General features: G+C 39.1%; 1 protein-coding gene across 1 annotated transcript; it reads left to right on the top strand.

The window, feature by feature from the left end:
- The first annotated feature begins 1,838 nt into the window (after window positions 1-1,838).
- LOC139744301 (uncharacterized) lies at window positions 1,839-17,984 on the top strand. The gene is made up of 5 exons (XM_071654749.1): window positions 1,839-1,867; window positions 3,955-4,091; window positions 9,133-9,318; window positions 14,725-14,939; window positions 16,339-17,984. The coding sequence occupies exons 1-5, from the start codon at window positions 1,839-1,841 to the stop codon at window positions 16,753-16,755; spliced, it is 984 nt and encodes a 327-aa protein (XP_071510850.1). The 3' UTR covers window positions 16,756-17,984.
- The last annotated feature ends 1,636 nt before the right edge of the window (window positions 17,985-19,620 follow it).

Below are 19,620 nucleotides of genomic sequence, written 5' to 3'. Positions count from 1 at the left end.
AATCAAATCAAATTGATTGCTGTCTGTAAGAAGGAAAAAAGAATAAGATGGATAAATGACATTTAAAAGATGTAGTGATTAAAGAGGTCTCCATAATCAGTGTCACAGACACTTGATTCTCTGATGACTATTTTAAAGTACATTGTATACTGTAAAACCAGAAATGTTTGCATGCATTTTAATTTTGCAAATTTCATGAGAGCCAAAATTTGTGAGATTAAAATGAACACGAAAGTTCTTGTCTACACTATATGCATTGAATGCCAGTGGCAGTTCGTGAAAATTTCCTGCTGAGAAAAAGCCCATCGGCTCCAATTCACAAAAATTTCACGCTGTGAAAATATCTCGCTTTAGGCTTACAGTACGTTAGGGTCATTGATGGCATGTCTAATTGACATAAATGTGGATGAAATTCAAATAGTTATTTATTTTGTGGATCCTTGTGGGACTTTCTTCAATTTTCCACTTTGTCAATTTCCTTCTTTCGTTCCATTCATATTCATTAAAAGCCGTTATCTCTTCGGTAAATTCCCCTTTTTTTAGTAATCAGCAAAGCTTCAAACTTCAAACCAGGATGTGTACGCTGTGTATGTATCATGCCTGATCACGTGACATTTGTGATTTGTTTGGGTTCCCCCTGGCTGGGTTTGCTTTGCAAGAGTTGGTCGCTGTCCAAAGACCAAAGGGAAGAAAAGTTTACCCCCTATAAAAATGTTCTTCAGTGTTGACAGAATGATATAATGACCTATAAATAGCCATAGAGCTGTCGTATTTAAGCTGGCTCAACAAACTTGGATGAAGTCAGACCTTAAAATGAACACCAGGGGAGTGAGTTCTTGGAGAAGGGATCAACATTCAATGTCTTAAAGAATACTTCCTCTTCACTTCTGAGATAAGGGATATTCAAACATTGTCCAAGACCTCAAAAAAGTAAACAATCAAAGATAGATGAGAAATTGTGATGTAATGGCAATATTACCATAACCTCCTTTTCCCTTGAAATATAACTACCCTGAAGGGTTAACACATTGTGCACTCAGTTTCTGTTAGTTGTGAGTTCAAGTTTGAGAGGTGTAAAATTAAATGAAAGTGACAGAGTTTTATACCAGATACTCACATTATGAAAGCACTACTAGCCAATGTCACACAGAAAGAATCACACTCTCGTATTGAAACAGACATCACTGAAACTCGTAACTATTTCCAAAAAAGTTTTATTCATTCTTTTGGGCTCAGAGAATCTATGCTTGGATTTTTTTTATTGACAGCAGAAATTGCCTTTAATTTAATTCTGCTGTTTTCTTGAGTACATTAGACAGGTTTGTTTTGGGGACTAAGATGCCATTAAAGAACGCCATGTTCATATTGAGTTTCATAATTCAATTGGAGTAAATTAACTGGGGAAGAGAAATGAATACGAAACAAAACAACAGTTTTATAAAAGACAGACATAAAATGAAAGAGTTATTGGATTTAAGAAAAAAAAATGTTCTCACACAGTGATATCACATGCTGTCATATATTTAGAAGATAAGAAATGTATCTATTCCAAGAGATGGTAATGCCACTGCTCCTACTATCTTAACCCGGTGAGGATGACTCCCTAGTATGCTCGGGCAAGCTTCTATATGGGAAATGCGTGTTGTAGCAGAATCAAACCGTCCTCATCGGGTTAAAGTGCATGACATCTTGGGTTTGAGTACTTTTTGTTTTGTTTTTTGAGTTTGTTTTTTTTTTGAAGGGGAAGGAATGGCACTAGGTTAATAGAGATGGAATGAGAGGTTTTCCTTCCTCAACAACGTTTCATTTCTTTGGTATTGTCCGGCATGCAGATAACCATGCATCTCGCTTGCAGCCCCTTCAAATCGTAAGACTCTTGGAGAATTTCATGTATACATCCCTCAATTTGGCATCATGTTCTTCCACACACCTTTTCAGCTTTGGGAATGAAAAGTGTATTTCTTCCTAAAAAAAAAAAGAAGAGTTTTCAGCAACATTTAGGAAAGGAAATTATATAATGACAAATAAAGAGATAATCCTTACTATCTGTGAAACATTTATTCAGATGTTTGTTTCCAATTCAATTCAAAACAAATTTAGTCGTCAATTTATGTCAATTTGTTGAAATCCAATAACTCTTTCATTTTATGTCTGCCTGTCATAAAACTAATGTCTTTTTGCTTTGTTTCATTTCTACTCTCCCCCAAATAATCAAACCAAAATCATTTATGAAAGTCAGTTTGAACATAAAAGTATCATAATCCCCACCCAACCAGTCTAATACACTCAGCAAAACAAAATGATTAAGATAAGGGGAAATTCTATTGTCATTACAAAATTCAAAGTACGTATTGATTCTCTCTGCCCAAAAGAAGGGATAAAACCTTTCTTGGAAAGGTTTGAGTTTCATTGATGTTGACAAAAATAGAATTTGTGTCCTTCTGTCTGACATTGCCTTGTATTACTTTCATCACATGAGTATCTGGTATAAAACTCTGTTTACTAAGAATACTCTTGGGGAAAAGGCTCTTCTGAAACTGAACTTTAAAGTTTGGTGTGAGGTTTGTTTGTTTTGAGGGGTTTTTTTTTCTTCTTTTTAGAACTACAGTACAACTCTAACAGCCTTGCATGTGTGTATTGTTTGCATAAACAAATGGCCTTTATGTTGTTCAGTGATAATCTTTTAAACAGAGAAAATGCAAATAAATTGGATAATGTCAAAGAGATATGTACAGCATCATAATCTTCAACAAGGAGGTGAGCCTGTTATATTAAATACATGTCAGCATATTATCCTGTTGCCGTGTTGTCTGAAATAGGAAATAAATTGTTGAAATTGAAGTAGGAAATAAATTTGGTTTGAACCCGCATACTATTTCCTTGGTGCATCAAACAGACGAGACCCTGTGGTCTTGTATCGACCTCTTACAGCGTACCATGAGGGCGATATTGCCGGCATGATTCAATCTCGTGGGATGTCGCTTCCAATAAAAGCAGTGAGACAGGAGAAATTGATCAGTGAAAACATCCGGCAAAAATCAGAGGAAAAATGTGAAGGCCATACATGGGGACATTTTAATATTGAATTTGTAGACAAGGAAACCCAGCCATGCTTTCTTGGTACATTTGTATCAGCAACTGTCGTCTCTATGATTATCACAATGACTTCAATTCTATCAACAGATCCTAAAAGAACTCCTTGAATATGATTGCGATCATCAGTTAAAAATATTATTACGAGGTCAAGGGAAAAGCGTGAGCATTCACAAATCTCACTGTGCTCCAAGAAGTACTTGATGAAGTTCAATCAAGTTTGCCAGATCCTGAGATGTACTGAGACAAATTTATTCACATGATTTGTGTGAAATACTGCAAAACAAGGAACGCTCATGTGCATTTTTTTAATATCGCAAATTTCTTGAGAGCCCAAATATGCAAACTTGAAATGTACGAGAAAGTTCTTGTCTGCACTATATGCATTGAATACCAGTGACAATACAAAAATTTCATACTGCAAGAAAAGGCCATTGGCTTCAATTCATGAAAATTTCTGTATTTTGATTGTTCCCACATTCACATAGGACCCCACATTGCGGGGACATTCATTAGAGATCTTATCGTTTACACGACTGACCATCCACACTGCTACTGTCCCCGAGCGGTGGGGGCAATCTTGGCTTGGGGCGAGCCTTGCCACATGAAACCAGACTTTGCGCCTGCGCACATTTGATAGGTGCAGCTGGGCGCTATCAATTACGGCCCAAGGTCACTCTCCCCTCCAAATTTTGTCTCCACTTTTAGAGTATGTGTTCAACTTTATGTGCTTACAATGTGTCAAAGGCTATACGATTTCTGAACATTGCATATATGCATCTTGCGCATTGTGTTTCTTTTGCATCAGTGATCCAGGATAACATTTCTCTTTTATCTCTCTCTCTCTCTCTCTTCTCACAGACCTCTACCAATGCTGCCCACATCCATGCCACCTGCGCCCTCGTCCCCTTCCCATGGTGCATTGGGAGTATTGCCAGGCAGTGTGCAACCTCCGCCCAGGAGCAAGCCAGCTCTTACCGTTAATATACCAACGCAAGGTGAGTCCTCCACCCAGCCGTGCCCTAAGCCTGTCTGTATTTTTGGTGTTGCCGTGTTGAGACCCCTTCATTATCTCTGCCAGTACCACTGGTGACTTATTCTGACGAATAAGCTCCTAATATCATTGCATCTGATTGGCCAAGAGCAAATTTGTCCCCCCCCAAAAAAAAAAAAAATCCAACAAAATGCTTCGTGAAATGCCCCCCTTGTCACCGTTTCATGAATAAGAAAGTTGTCAGCCCTGACAAACTGTTCCCCAATGGTTTTTGACCAATATGACTCTCAATGAAGCACATTGTGATGAATCTTAGAGGCAGAAGTAGATGATGGTTTGAGGAGTATGACAATGTGAGTTTTTCCTCCTATCTGGCAGGTGCAGCTTTTCAAGCAGTTTCTTTTTTTTTTCTTCGTGACCGAGGAAGCCTCAACTTGTACACCATCAGTGCAGGAGAGGCATACGTTACCTCTCGGAAGGCTGATCTGTCAGTAGCGTTGCCAATTTTAGTCCCTCGCGAGCCCGATCCCCATGATGCAACATTGGCTGCCTCTTGTCCTGGGAAAAACAAAACAAAAACAAAAACAAAAAAAACCCCCGACTACAAACAAAACAAACAAATAAGAACCTGAGCGCAGAGAGGATGTGCAGATGATGGAATTCAAATCCTATTCATGAAAGGCATCCTGCTGTCTAAGATGAGAATCAACTTATCCGCATCACTCAAGTGGCAGGCAAAAAAACAACAACAACAAGTCATTTCCTTCCTAGAAGGTCAAGAGGTATTCATAGAAAGGTCTTTTTTCCTATTTTTTTTTAATCCTTCTCCGTGATTCTCCAAGAGGCACAGGTAACGTGCAGGTTAACAAGTGGCATGACGAGGATCAAATTAACTCCGGATAGATGAATTTGGAGGAGCACTCCAAAAGGCTTGTAAGCCTAGAAACATGCTGCTCCCTGGCACTGGAGAGTTAATGCGATGTGAGGCGGGAATGACTGTCCGGAAGTACTTGACATTTTCCAAGAATGATGAAGACATTGTCAAAGTTTTTCTCTTTTTCTCTTCTTTTTTTTCTTTTTCAGTGTTCATCTACATGGAAACTTTTCCTCAAGTAGAAAACTGGGAATGAACAGAATTCTTGTACAGAGGACGAATGAATCTTGGAGCAATCAAGATATTGCCACAGCATTTTCAGTTTTGCCCTGGACATGAAAACTTTTCAAATAGAGAACAGAAATGAAGTTTCCCTGCCAAGAGGTCAAGTGACTTACAAGTTTTATATTAAATGATGGAGGTTATTGTAAAGCAAGACATTTTTGCCGCATGAAATTTTCGTGATTTGATGATTATGGCCTTTTTCTTGGCATGACATTTTCATGAATTTCCACTGACATTCAATGCATTATACCGTATGTCCTCCCCCCCCCCCAAAAAAAAAAATAAAATAAAATAAAAAAATACAATGGGACCCTCCTCGATGATGGCCTTAAACATAGTGAATCAACCCAAATGCAGTGTACAATTTCAGAGTATGAAACTTTAGCTTATTACCCACGTCTTGCAGAAAACCTCCTCCAATTTGCTTCAGTGGTCAAAGAGAAATGAGGATCATCGTAGAGCACGTCAGGGATCCCTTTAAACCTCCAAGTTCTGTCCATCGTATTCACACATTAATATGCAGTTCCAAGAGCAGCCAAGTGCTAAACTTGGAAAAAAAAAGCAACAACAACAACTACATGTATGAGGAGCAACTGGGTGCTTGCTGTCAGCTGACAGAACAATTTTGCAATATGATAAGATAGCCCAGGTTTTTATGCCTCTAATTACTGAACCTCGAGTGAAAAATATCTATTTCAAGTCAATTCATTGTATTCCATCGAACACAAGGTGATACATCAGAAAAAAATAAACCAGTAAAAAAGTACACAAGGTATAAAGTATAGTACAAAGTAAATGTACAAATGAATGTATATTGGATGAAAAGCAATACGTACGTACTTGCAGGAATGACATTAACCCATTGAGGACGAGTCCCAAGTATACTCGGGCAAGGGTCTATGGGAAATGGGTGTTAGTAGCAAAATCAACCCATCCTCAACGGGTTAAGAGGTAAATAAAACGATGGGAACAAAAATCTAGAAAATATACCACAAGGGCAAGGACGATGCTTCGCCTTTGCATATCAGGGGAAATTTTGTGGAAATTAGGCTAATTATCCTGGTGATATTTGCAACTTTACTACCTGATAAGCCTCTTTTTTTATGATGTAGCATCAGAAAGAGGGTCTTAGAAAGAAATTTGATGTAGTCTTTCCTGGCAATACTTTGAGCCACAGAAGACCTATACCTCGATGAATATGTTTAAATTTCCACGAGCCCCCCCCCCCCCAAAAAAAAAAACCCCAACAACAACAACCCAGTTTTGTTTTGTTTGAAGCCGTCTCAAGACTGGAAGTCTGGGGGAGTAAGACGAGATTTGGTAATGGCCATTTTCTCAGTTGAACTCAGCTATGGTGCATCGTGGCCATGAATACTTCATTACTTGTTGATCCTGCCTGGGATTATTCGGGCTTTACGGAGAGACGAACTCAGTTACAAAGGAGTTCAAAACTGTCCATTTGTAGGGGAGCTGTTCATTGCATGGAGAGAGCAATGACTTCTCTTCCTCTCCTTTACTACCAGATCAGTGCAGTGGGATCAGGTAAAGTGACGCTGAAGTTTGCCCCCCTCGCCCGTTTGGTGCATTCACGGTTACATTGAAATACAGGGGTGTACAGTGCATTATTTCGCGTTTTAATTTGTAATGTGAATAGAAGTACACCACGAAATACACCATTAGATTCTGTACGAGCTGAAATTTTCACAGTTGTTTTATTTTCGCGAATTTGCGAATCGCCCTTGAACCGCAAAAATAACAACACACGAAAAAAACAATGCGTAAATAACTATTTTTGTAAAGTTCAGTTAGACCCTCGCAACCGCGAAATCAACAACATGCGAAAATGTCCTCCAAGTAGAAATTTGCGAAAATATCTGTATGCGAAAATTTCAGCTCGTACAGTATATGATGGTATTTAGAAACGTACTTCAAACTTGACACATAATCTGCATGCGTGGTGTGAGTTTAAATGGGTGTTAGGAAATACCAAGGATCATAAAATACTGTAAAAGTGGAAATTTTCGCGGTGTTCAAATTTTCGCGCATTTCGCGCAACCAGAAACTAGCGCGAAAATAAAAGCACGTGAATATTTTTGCTTGCCATATGTGCCTGTGCGTGATGTCTTGATTCCGCGGAATTAAAAACACGCGAAACTCTTCCGACCCGGCCAAGCGCGAAAAAATTAGTCACGCAAAAATATCCACTTTTACAGTAGTGTATTTCTCACATGATTTGACACACTTGCTGCCTTCCCAAGGAGGTACACATGTGCATGTGCAGCGCTTATATTGGAGATGTGTACTTTCGGCTCAGGAATACCATGGTATTTCATGAATGCGATCAGTAACGAATGAATTACCGTGGCATCTATTTACTCTGATACATGTATTTCCCCAATGAGAATAGTGCCAACAGATTACCATGGTGATAAACAAATAAATCCCACAGTAGTGTAAATGTGAATGCAACAGGTTTTACATCCCTTTCATGACAAGGTCTTACACTATTTGTGTGAATGTGACTGTCACACTGGCCATTTAATATCACTCGTAAAATCCAGCTCAAGTTCCATTCAGTGGCTTCAGCAATGCTGTGAATGTTGTTTGTATGTAGCACACCTCTCCAAGGAATGGGACCATGGTGGTAGGACTGTTTTCACACGGGCTGAGAATCGTAATTGTAATGCTGAATTACAATTATGATTGAAATTACAATTGCAATTATTATCGTCCATTTACATGATTAAGGAAGGCTTTGCGGTTTCTGCGGTTTTGAATTTCAAAGTAAGGAGGGGAGGTGTGGCTTCCTGTAGAGTTTCAGTCAATCGTTCATGAGCGGTGAAAGTAGCATGTGCTGTGACTGCATTGAAAGCATTTGAGGAGCACAATATTTCTGCGAAAGTGGTTGAAAGGTCAACAAAAGCTCCACCCAAAAGACATGATTTGGAAGTCAATCCGTACGCACGACTGTTTCGTTCCTTAATTCTGGCAAATTGTGATCGGAAAATACCTCCAGACTATCATTTGAAACATGATTGGAATTACGATTCAAATCGCCCCCCGCAATTCCAGTTTGCATTCACACAGCGAAAATGCGTAATTTGAATCAGGATTCTAGAACACACTCCCGGTATGTATGAAAGCAGTCTTAGCATTTGTCCCTTCTATATCTGGTCAGAGGCAGAATCCTTCCCGATACCGTCTCGGGGTCACACGTTTTAGACCATCACACAGGGGAGATTGCTTTTGTTTACAGGTCTTCAAACCAAGAAGCTATATTATTTTAAATACATACTTCAGATGTGAGCATAGTTCAAGTATTTGGATTTTTATCTGAATGACCAGACAATGAAATTCTGAGATTCAAGGGAACTTGATATGAATTATTTGTCAGAGGGTTAAATAGGCTTGAGACATCGAATTGTGTGTCATGGTATCAAACTCAGTGCTAAGTATATCTGTGGAACCATTTTTTTTTCTTTTTAATGAGCGCAAAATTGAAAGCCTGTATCTCCTTGATGTGATGCTACAGTTGCAGTAGATATTGTTTTGTTCACATAGAAAGGGAATGAATATTTCCAGACAGTAGCAGTTACTGTTGGCATGGCATTCAAGCCTCCGTAAATGTAGGGTATATGCCAAGTTGCAAATGTAATATGTTCCCCCAAAATTCAATTCAATTGCGATTACAAATGAAAAGGCTTGCAGCCTCTGTATTACAGTCCATTGGTCAGAATGAATTATAGAGATTGTTGTGTCAAGTAGACTGATTACCAAATGAAATTACCCAGTCTCTTTACCTATTTCCTTCATGTAACACTGATATTTCCAAGATACATGTATATTTAAGATGGCCTTGTTTTGCTTTGTTCTGTTTTGTTTCCAGTCATATCAACCAATGGTGCCTCAAAAAGCCCCCAGACCCCCGAGACATCCACAGGGGGTCACTCCTCCAGTCGCGACCCCTCGCCTCCGGCCACCCCGCCCCCGCAGGTTCCACCCAGGCGGCACCTCGAGCTCAGCAGGACCAGGTCCCTCAACAATGACCAGGAGCCGATGGCCCAGAGGATAGGTGAGAGGAATAGTTGACGGGCACTGCATCTCTTCTCATAGATAGAGCCATTGGCCCAAATTCGCAAAGGTGGTCTAAATTTGGACCATGGTTTAAATCCAGACCATGGACTGAAGTAAGTGTGAAATAGCAGTACCCATGACGTGCGCGTATCAGTGCGCATTTGGTACTGGATGTCTGTTGGTATATGCAATCTGTCTATCGTACGACTGTATTTATGCAGAAGAATTTCGCACGGACCATGGTCCCTATTTAAACCACCTTCATAAATTCGGGCCATTATGTTATGGGTCAGTGATCAAGACTGTGGACTGTCAATCATGACGTACCTGGTTTGAGTCCCCCTTGGCAGCAAAGGTTGTGCCCACCGATCTCTAAAGGAGGTATTGGGATATCTCATCGTGAATATCTCAAGTAAACCACCCCTCTCAGCCATGGACCAAGGAAGTCCCATCTGCATGTGGAAAATAATCTTCTAGCAAACAGACCTGGCAAAAACTGCTTATCCAATAGTGGCCCGCCAGTGGAGTACTAGTAAAATGGAGTCAAAAGGGGTTTGAGTTTCAATGCTAGCAGAATCTTTGTCAGAGGCAGAATGACTAGTAATCTTTAGAATAATCTTGGTACACTTTATTTTAATAAATTCCAGATATGAGCTTTCTTTTTTCATTTATTTATTTATTTATTTATTTATTTATTCTTTTATTTATTTATTTACTTATTCATTCATTCATTCACTTATTTATTTATTACTTATTTATTTACTTATTTATTCATTTAGTCATTTACTTTTTTACTTATCTGTTTATTTATTTATTTATCTAACTATCTATCTATCTATTTATCTATCTATTTATTCATTCATTCATACATACAATTCTAATGTTATGAGATGAGAGGGCTAAGAGATAACAGTGTAGTGGAGGAGCTGCTTGGGCTCACTGGAGAAGACGACTTGTTTGCAGTCCTTCCAGATGCTTGGCATGGCATTTTGTCCTTGTCCCTTCTTCTTCTTCTTCTTCTTCATCTTCTTTCTTCTCCTCCCCCTCGTCCTCTTTCTCCGTCTCCTTCTTCTTCTTTGTCACCATCATCATCATCTTCTCCTTCATCTTCTTTTTCTTCTTCTTCTTCTTCTTCAAGGAAAGTAGTGCTTCACAAATCTGACAATTATGCCTTCAAGGGGTTTTAAATTTGTCGAGCCTCGTGGGTGCTTGCTCATTCCGCATTTAATCACTGTCCTTAGTCGCCATGTCAAATAATTCCAAACTGTATCCAGATGCTTGGTAGATGCTGCATATTTCTGAAACGGATGAACCCAAGCGAGATGAAATCCTTGAGGACCAAGGGGCTCATTGAAAGCAAGTTTTTTTAGACTGTTATTAGAAGTTTTTTTTTTTTTAATGCACATAAATAGTATTGTCGAGTCAAAGCATCAGTGTTTTCTTAATAGCCCAGCGAAGATAAAGTACACTTCGTGTGAAATTGGCTGCATCAAGTTGACTCAGGATTCCTTATTTTGAAAAAGTATGTACATAGTTCTATATCACATCACTGTCCTGTAATGTGCTGCAGTGAGGTAAAATTCCTTTTGACATCATGCAAAGAGTGCACCATGAAGTCTTCTAGTCAATATTGATATCAGCTTTGAATCAGTTGTAACGCTGAGCTACGTTTGTGTGTGTGTGTGTGGGGGGGGGGGGGGGACTCAGGATAAAATCAGTCATCAGGAGTAATTCAGAAAATTTGACTTTTTTTATCTAGTTAAATGACTATTCCTATTCAGGAAACTTGTTGCAAAGACTGTCATGCTCTGAAGGCCTCACAGGCCGCTATTTTGGCCGTGAAAGTGAATAGTAGGAAATCGAGAAAAATTATTGGAAATTGAGCATCAGCGGAAATAGTGTCATATCCCGTGAAATGTGTGAAGTACAACATTATTTCACAAAGTCAGATTATGCATTGTAGCTCACAATGCAGGTGATAGTTCGAGGCACCTTTCCTTAATATGTTTTGTCTCATAAAGATTGTGTAGAGAATGACATGGATTCTAAGAATGGTTTGCGGAATGAAACCTAGCGTTCTTGATAGCAACATCCTCTTTCAGTTTTATTGGTTTGATAAGAATGGATGTCTTCCCTTGTACAACAAGGTAGGCAAGTTATAAAAAGGAAGCAATTAGAAGAACATAAACCAGAATCCGCTTGTGAAAATCAAATTATGCAAACAAGTCTGTGTGTCCCCGAGTACTAGTATCTTTTGCGGTGATGTATCATTGAGATACACTCTCTTCCAACTGTCCCGAGTAGACTCAGTTACATCACTGTGTGTTCCAACTTTAGTTTGAAAAGTTTCAGTTGCCTTAAATGGAACTGGGATCCATTCCAGGACTGCTATGGCCTCATGCTTTGCAGAAATAGTAGCTCCGGTAGACCACAGAGCAAAAAAAAAAAAAATGATACAATATCCTTCAGTGAATTATCCATCCAGATTTTGTTTCTCCACCATCTAAACTCAAGGGAGAAATGAACCGACAACAACAACATCAGCAAAAATGATTGTGTATTTTGCAAGGAATGGAGGATTTCAAGGTGGCGTGCTTACATTGCCTTAGTGCCATTTTGGGGAGCTACTGTAAAACGAGAAATTTTCGCTTGCATTTTAATTTCGCGAATTTCGCGAGCGCCAAAATTCGCGAAATTAAAATGCACGCGAAAGTTTTTGTCTACACTACATGCATTGAACACCAGTGGCAATTCGCGAAAATTTCATGCCGCGAAAAAGGCTGTCAGCTCCAATTCGCGAAAATTTCATGCCGCGAATATATCATGTTTTACAGTATGCTGGGATTTAGTTACGCTTGCGTATAAAGTGCTCTGCACAAGCAAAGAGCAAAAAACACCCAAACAAACGTGCAAGCAGTAATATGACTATAGTAGTCGGGGTATTCATTTGCCAAGGTAGTTTCAGTTTATTCTCATGGTATTGACCGGGAAATGGGGGAGGGGAAGGGGAGGGGGAAGTCTTATTCAAAGTTTGTTGACTCTTTCACACTCATCGCATATCATTTTGAAAGAAAGTGAGAGAGATTCTTCTCATACACATTTAAAACACACATACACACACACACACACACACACACACACACACACACACACAATGAGAAAGAGAAGGATAAAATCAAACAGCTTTATAGTCTATCTTGTTTTCAATTAGTATTATATTACCCCGCTCCCTTTTTCTATCTCTCATTTTTGTAGCGGGTATGACATTTTCCTTCAAATAAAGCTCTCCTGTTTGAAGCGGCGTGCACATCTATATGTAAAGCCTGCAGTAATGATATTTTGAGGTGAAGTTAATTGGATAGACTTGTTGCTCATCAGAAAGAGGACTCTAATGGAAGTGATTTTTGGAATGTGCAACAACGCATTGCAAGTCTATCTGCGTACTTCAATGATGTGTGCAGATAAAAGTTTGTTGTTTTGTTTTTTTTGTACACTTTTGTGTGCCATTCAGGAAGGATGCCCAATTAGGGATGGCAAAAATAATGACAATGCAATGTTGTTAGATTGTGCTGTAATAATACAGTCTGCACAATGACAAGGTAAACCGATAAAAGGTAAAAAGGTACAAATTTGAAATTTGACGCAGTGTTTGGTGTGTATATGGGTATATTTGTGTGGGTATATATGTTTGTTTGTTTTTTACCTCCACCAAGGAAGTTATGTTTTTGACAGCGTTGGTTTGTTTGTTTGTGTGTTTGCAAAATAACTGGGAAATCACTGGGAAATAGGGCCATTTTTAGCATATTAATTATGTGGGGAATGAGCTGCGTGATGAGGGTCTGCACTCTCTCCGAGTGCTTTTCTAGTTTATGTTTATAGTGTTTTTTAGAATCTGTGAAGGCTTACTTGGGAGGGAGGGCGATACATTTGCAATAGTTGGCAGGACGGCATACGTTCAACATGACACAACAAATTAGTGCAGTGTCATGGTTGCTTCCTGAAATAATTGATAGCTTCAGTAGTGTTCACGCAAAATCTAACTCAACTCAGTTCAAGCAGACAATGAACATTTTTGAGCCATTTTTTTTTTTATGTGTGTGTGTGTACTACAATAATTCATCTTTGAGGTAATATATACACTTCCAATGATGATCATGGAAAAAAATACCCCACAAATATTTGCTATATGAGTCTGATATGATATAATTTATGTAAATACTTTGATGTTCTGTCTGTGTCTTGTGTATCAGTCATCAGTAAGTGACAGGGACTTGTAGTAAAAATGCATTGTGATCATGCTATATAGTAGCTTATGACTTTAATACAAAGGTTTGATGAAACTTTATGCTCTTGCCCTCTCCTTTCTCTCTTTCTGCTTTTCTCTTTTTTTTCTCTCTCTATCTCTTATCTATCTATCTCTTTATATCTGTGTATATATCGATATATCTATCTCTTTCTTTTTATCTCTCTCTATGTATGTATGTATATATATATGAGATTAAAACCTAATATGGCATTAAAACGCTTTATCCTGGCGAGGAAAGCGCATGTTTTAGAAACAAGACACCAAACAGGTTAGTCATCGCATTCTTCATCAGCGACCAGGATGCGATGTGATGTTAGAATAAAATCCGTTTCTGAAGCAGAACATACACACAAGGGAATACGTCTGCTCCTGGTCGTATATATATATATATATATATATATATATATATATATATATATATATGTATATATGTTATCTATCTACCTGTCTATATATTTATCATCTATCTGTCAATCTGTATCTCTCTTCTTCTGCTTGATGATGTCCCTCTCTTTACTCGTCCTGATTTACAATGTACTTTACCATTGTCCTTTCCTATTTTTGTCATCTTTTGAAATTGTCATAATGGTTCGCTTGTCTTTGTGCTCTTAATGTCTCCCTTTGAGTTCTGTTTTTGTTGTTGTTACTGTTAATTTATCTTCAATATCATTATTGTATTTTTCTAACTTTTTGTCTTGTTTTTTATTTATCCATTTTTCTGTCTGTTTTCCCCTCTGTATCTTGCCACATCCTCCATTATTTCACTTACTTTCTTTTCATTCCATCTGTCTATCCATCTATCTGTCTCTCTGTCTGTGGCCAATTTCTGTCCCACTAATTTTCTTGCTTTTTTCTTGAATATCTACATCTATGTTTTTCTTCCATTTTTCTTTGAGCGCGCTTTCATGTTTGTTGCTCTTAACTTTTCTCTTTATAATTCCTCCCTCTCTTTCTATGTATGGCATCTCTTTCTATTCTATCATCTTTTTCTTTCATACACACTCTCTCTCTCTTTCTTTCTCAATTCTGTCTCTAACGCACCCCTTCTCCTGCCATTTCTGGCATTTCTCTCTGTTCTTGTGTCACATTTCGAAGCAGAAATCCCACCAGCCCACACCGCCCCGAGTGAACCCAGCCAGGAGGAGCACCCTCTGACCCACTACCCGTGGTTCCACGGCACCCTGTCGCGCATCGACGCCGCACAGCTGGTGCTGCAGGGCGGGCCGCTGCGCCACGGCGTCTTCCTCGTCCGGCAGAGCGAGACCCGGCGAGGGGAGTGCGTCCTCACCTTCAACTTTCACGGCAGACCGAAGGTACCGTACCGTCGAAGTCAACGCTGCTGCCCATGGGCGGTGCCAGCGTTGGGACACTAAGATGGGATTAGCTGTAAAGGAATTTGCATAAAATTGTGCACTATAGTGCACCATCTAGGAAAATCGCCATTATGTATAATCAATTATACGGTTGTTTTGTCAGCCCCTAGTCTTTTGCCCTTCTCTCACTACCAGCTCGGGTTCCAGATCATTAGAGTTTCTCTCTTAATTGTTTTATAAGTTTTTTATTATTGTGTCCCCCCCTCCCCCCCCCCATATACTGCAAGATGCTTCTATGTCATATCATGTGAAATGTTATCTTTTATCTACTCATTTATCAGCCAGAGCTGATAGGAAATTACAAAAGTGTTTGGCACTCATGTTGCATGTTGAGTGGTACTCCCTGCCAAACCAGGAAGTAGTTAGCGGTAAAATTTGGCACATGCTTTTCTGGAGGTAATGAATGTTGAGAGACATGCAGTTTTATTTATTAACTCTGCACCATGGATGACCTTCTGTCTGTCCATCCGATCATCTGTCCGTTCGTCCAGGTGTCCATTCTTCCATTTCAAATTGTTCATGCTCATGTGATATTATTTGGAGAGCCCCCAACGGATTGGGATCAAACTTTACGTCGCGGTAGACGATGACAGGGCAATTACCATGATGAGATTTTAGAGGCCGCCTGTGAAGGTCAGGTAGAATTGTCATTGCCAAAGCCATAGATTTTAATATTTATATGAAAATGTTGCTCAACACTAACACTGGTGCTCTCAGTCTGTATTTTTTGTGAGGCATGGAAACAAGATATTAGAGTTGATATTGTTTTTATTCCTCCCATGAAATCTGCTCATGATTTTCATGATGTGACTTTATGTTTGTTTTTGCTTGTTTTTATTTCTGTTTGTCTATTTGCTTTGCCAGGGTAGGGTCTATCCTGTCATATGGGAGACTAAGAGCCAGAATTTTCTGGCTTACACACAAAAATAAAGATAATAATTCAAATACTACCACTCGTGATGATAGCCAAACAGGTATGTGGTATCCCCCTAAATTTACCCATGGCCTTGAAATTGTTCAGTATGTCTTCAAATAACTGTGGCTGTACTGGTGCTCCAATTTTAGCCTATTTCCACCTTGAAACAAACTTCAGATATGAGGAATCATCTTCCTAGCATGTAGAATTTACTGTTGTCAGCAGGCATCGATCCCTTGTTGTCACGCTATCCCATTTCACAACGCTTCCTATTTCTGCAATGGAGATGAGTTAGGACCGCGGCCAAAGGTTAAAGAAAACATCCTTAAGTATCAGGGATGATGTCAGTGTTATTACTAGAAAGCTGATTTCACTCCCCTACTCTATATCTATCTCTGTCTTTCTTTCTCTTCTTTGTGCCAGCATTTACGATTGACCCTTGACCCCGACAACCGTTGCAAGGTCACGCACATGTGGTTTGAGTCCATCTTCGACATGCTGGACCACTTTCGCTCACACCCGATCCCGCTGGACAGCCGTGACGGTTCCAGCCAGCCGGACGTGACGCTGACGGAATTCGTGCCAAACTCGCAGTCGATCAGCACGCCGAGCACGCCGCTCACGCCGGACATGCCGCTCAACGGCCTCGTCGCGGGCCATGAACACGGCGGGCTGCCCGCCTCGGAGTTCATCGACCTCCCGAACTCTTTCGACCTCAGTATCTCGGGGCAGGCCATGGGCGGCGGCGGCGGCGGACTGAGCACGAACTCCTCCCTCGAGAGACAGAATGGTCAGCACGTCTCGCATAAAGCAGTGCGAAATCAGTATTCATTTGTTTGAGAGTGAGAAAGAAAATCGTGAGAGTAAAGAGAGTAAGAGAGAGTGAAGTATATAAGCAATGATTTTGAATTAATATTTTACTTTAAAAAAAAGCATATATATATATTTTGGCTCTTCTAATGTGGAACTTGCATTCGTTGATGCAGAAGAAATGAAAATATGCGTACATATGAAAGAGCCGCAAGTTCATTCAGAGATTTTGTTTTTTGTCAGTAACTATATATTACTATATATTTGTAATATATTCGCAAATATAAAGAGATACGATCGATAGCTTTATTCTCACATGTATTTTGTATGCCTTAGTAGGATAGCAGAACACGTTTTATGCATGGTAAAATCACCAGCCTGACAAAAGTAATAATGAGTATAAATAAGACAAGGGTCAGCATTGTGAAGGTGTGGAATAGGAAAAAATCATGATCTTTGTCATACGATTGATATTTGTAATGTCTATAAAATTCACACACACTTTATCATTTCGCCAAATGTATGTACAGCGCAGTTACATTCACCCCAGCTTTGTCGCCATGCGTGGTGCAATGTATTTTCTCAGTTGCCGCATAACTAACACGAAGCAATGCATACGTTCACCGTCACATATAGTCCAATGTCCCTGGGGCTACAAAGGCATACAAATTTGTGCTTGACATTGGTCTTATTGCGTATTTTGCTAGTATATTTTGTGTAGATCCTATCAAATTCCCTGCCTCTGCGAATGTTCAATGACAGCTTTGGGTTAGCATTGTGGAAAGAGCCCACAAGTTGTTTCAATAAACTGAATAAGGTTTATTTTCGCTGATGTGTGTGATTTTTACCAATATGATTATTCTCATGCAGGCTGGGAACTCTTTTTGTTTTAATTTTATGACACACAGGCCTTGTGACCAAAGACAAAAGCTTCTAATGCACTCAAGTCGATGTAGACTGTGGTTCACGTGCTAACAAAACACTACTACATTTCACTCATTTAATTGTGCAGAAATCTAATGTCTAACAATCAGCCGTATACTTATTTCATTCCAGTTACTGGTTCATCACTAATTCTGTTCTTCACCTGTTTTCTTTCTTTCATGCTAGCATTTTTTTGTTGTTGGTTTTTTAGGGCATTTTTTTGATCGACACAGATCATTTTTTTGCTCCAGGGGGAGGGATGCAATTGCATATCAGAGTATACATCAAGATACAAGAAATTCTTCCACTGGAATGATTCCAACGGCATTCACAAATCCAACATTTTCAGCGATGGCAGTCCTTTGTTTCTTAAGTAGTCACCATTTTGTTTTTTTGATGTTTCTGTTTCACAGGTTCATTTAAAATGAATTTCCTCTAACATTTTGATTATTTTTTTTTTTCTGTTTCTGGATGATGAGAGCATTCTTTCGAAATGTTGGAATGGGAGAGTTCACTGTACTTTCCTCCCATGCATTATATCGATGTTTATGATTATTTCAAAGTGGAAACAGATGGTTAGTTTGTCACCATTAGTTGGGGGGGGGGGGGGAGGTGGATAGCAGAAACATTAATTGGACAGGAATATCTATACAGTGTGTGGTGTCAATCTAAGAAGAAAAAAAGAAAAAGAAAGCAAAATCAAGTGTGTGTGGTCCCACCCAATCAATCCTGAGCAGTGGATTATTGCCATTATATGTGTCAGGCTTTTGATGTGGGTGGATGTGCTGCCTTCAGCACAGTTTGACAGCCGAGGTGAGAGAAAACAAAAATAGTGCTCACTTGTCTGTTGGTATAGCTCTGTCTCCGTGAATATTTCATGCTGTGTACGCATTTCAGGATGGTGCTGATATGTTGTTCCTGGTAAGGAAAAGAGATTATGTTTGTAGGATGTAGGAAAGTTAAAGTTCAAGCAGTGAATAAACACTGTTCATTTGTCTTCTGGCTCAGTCATCACACAGAAAGTCACATTGTATACAGTTGTGTAGTCAATAATCTTCTAGAGTTTGTCGCTACACCATCATCACTGTGTGTTGCCCATGTCAGGACAGTAATTAAACATCATATCTCTTTTATTTTTTCATTCAAAGGAGCCCACAGGATGCCTTTATTACATTGATATCAGACATTTGATGATGTAGAATTTTTTTTTCAGTACCTTGTCTCAAAGTGTATCAAATTCGGTGCTCAAGAAGTGCAAATTGAAATTTGATGTCAACAGAAGGGCTTTTCATTCATCTGTACTGCAGGTCCATTCTGTTGTTTGATACAGTATTAGAGCAAAGAGAAAGATATTGTGTGGTATATCTAACAATAAAACATTAGCAAATACTCTTTTTCTAATGGCTATCTCAAGCAGTTATAAATATTGTGCAGAGTCACTACACAGTTCAAGAGTCAATATTATGTCAAATCGGAGGAGATATTGTTACCATTTATTTTTGTATCCACACTCTATATTATGCTGTCTCATGGCTCCTAATTCTCAATTTACTGCAGATTGATGAAAATTGACATTTATTGCTGCTGTTTAAGATTAAGATTTGCTGGTTACGTCGATACGCTTTTTACCTCATAGTATTCAAGGGAGGAGCTTCTGCATTATTCCAATTCCTCGCAAGATTTCCGGCGTGGATTCAGTCCACGAATCTCAGTTGATGTCATTGAATGGTATAGGGAGTATATTTTTACAAAATCACATGTGGACTTGATGTTACTTTTTTTTTTTCAGGCTAAGAACCATTATGCATTTATCTGTGCAATGCAACACATTGAGCTACGCATTGCAGTCGGGACTCAGTATCAGAACCGTATGTATGTTTAGCCATGCACACGTACATGTATACACATTTGTATGTGTATGTGTGATGTTTTATTGTGTGATTCATCCATGCAAGTACATGTAAGAATGAG

This window comes from Diadema antillarum, unplaced genomic scaffold (genome assembly GCF_040938485.1).
Source record: "Diadema antillarum isolate AM-2024a unplaced genomic scaffold, OU_Dant_1.0 seq00001156_RagTag, whole genome shotgun sequence".
Classification (NCBI taxonomy): Eukaryota; Metazoa; Echinodermata; class Echinoidea; order Diadematoida; family Diadematidae; genus Diadema; species Diadema antillarum.
This window is presented reverse-complemented; position numbering and strand designations above follow the sequence as displayed.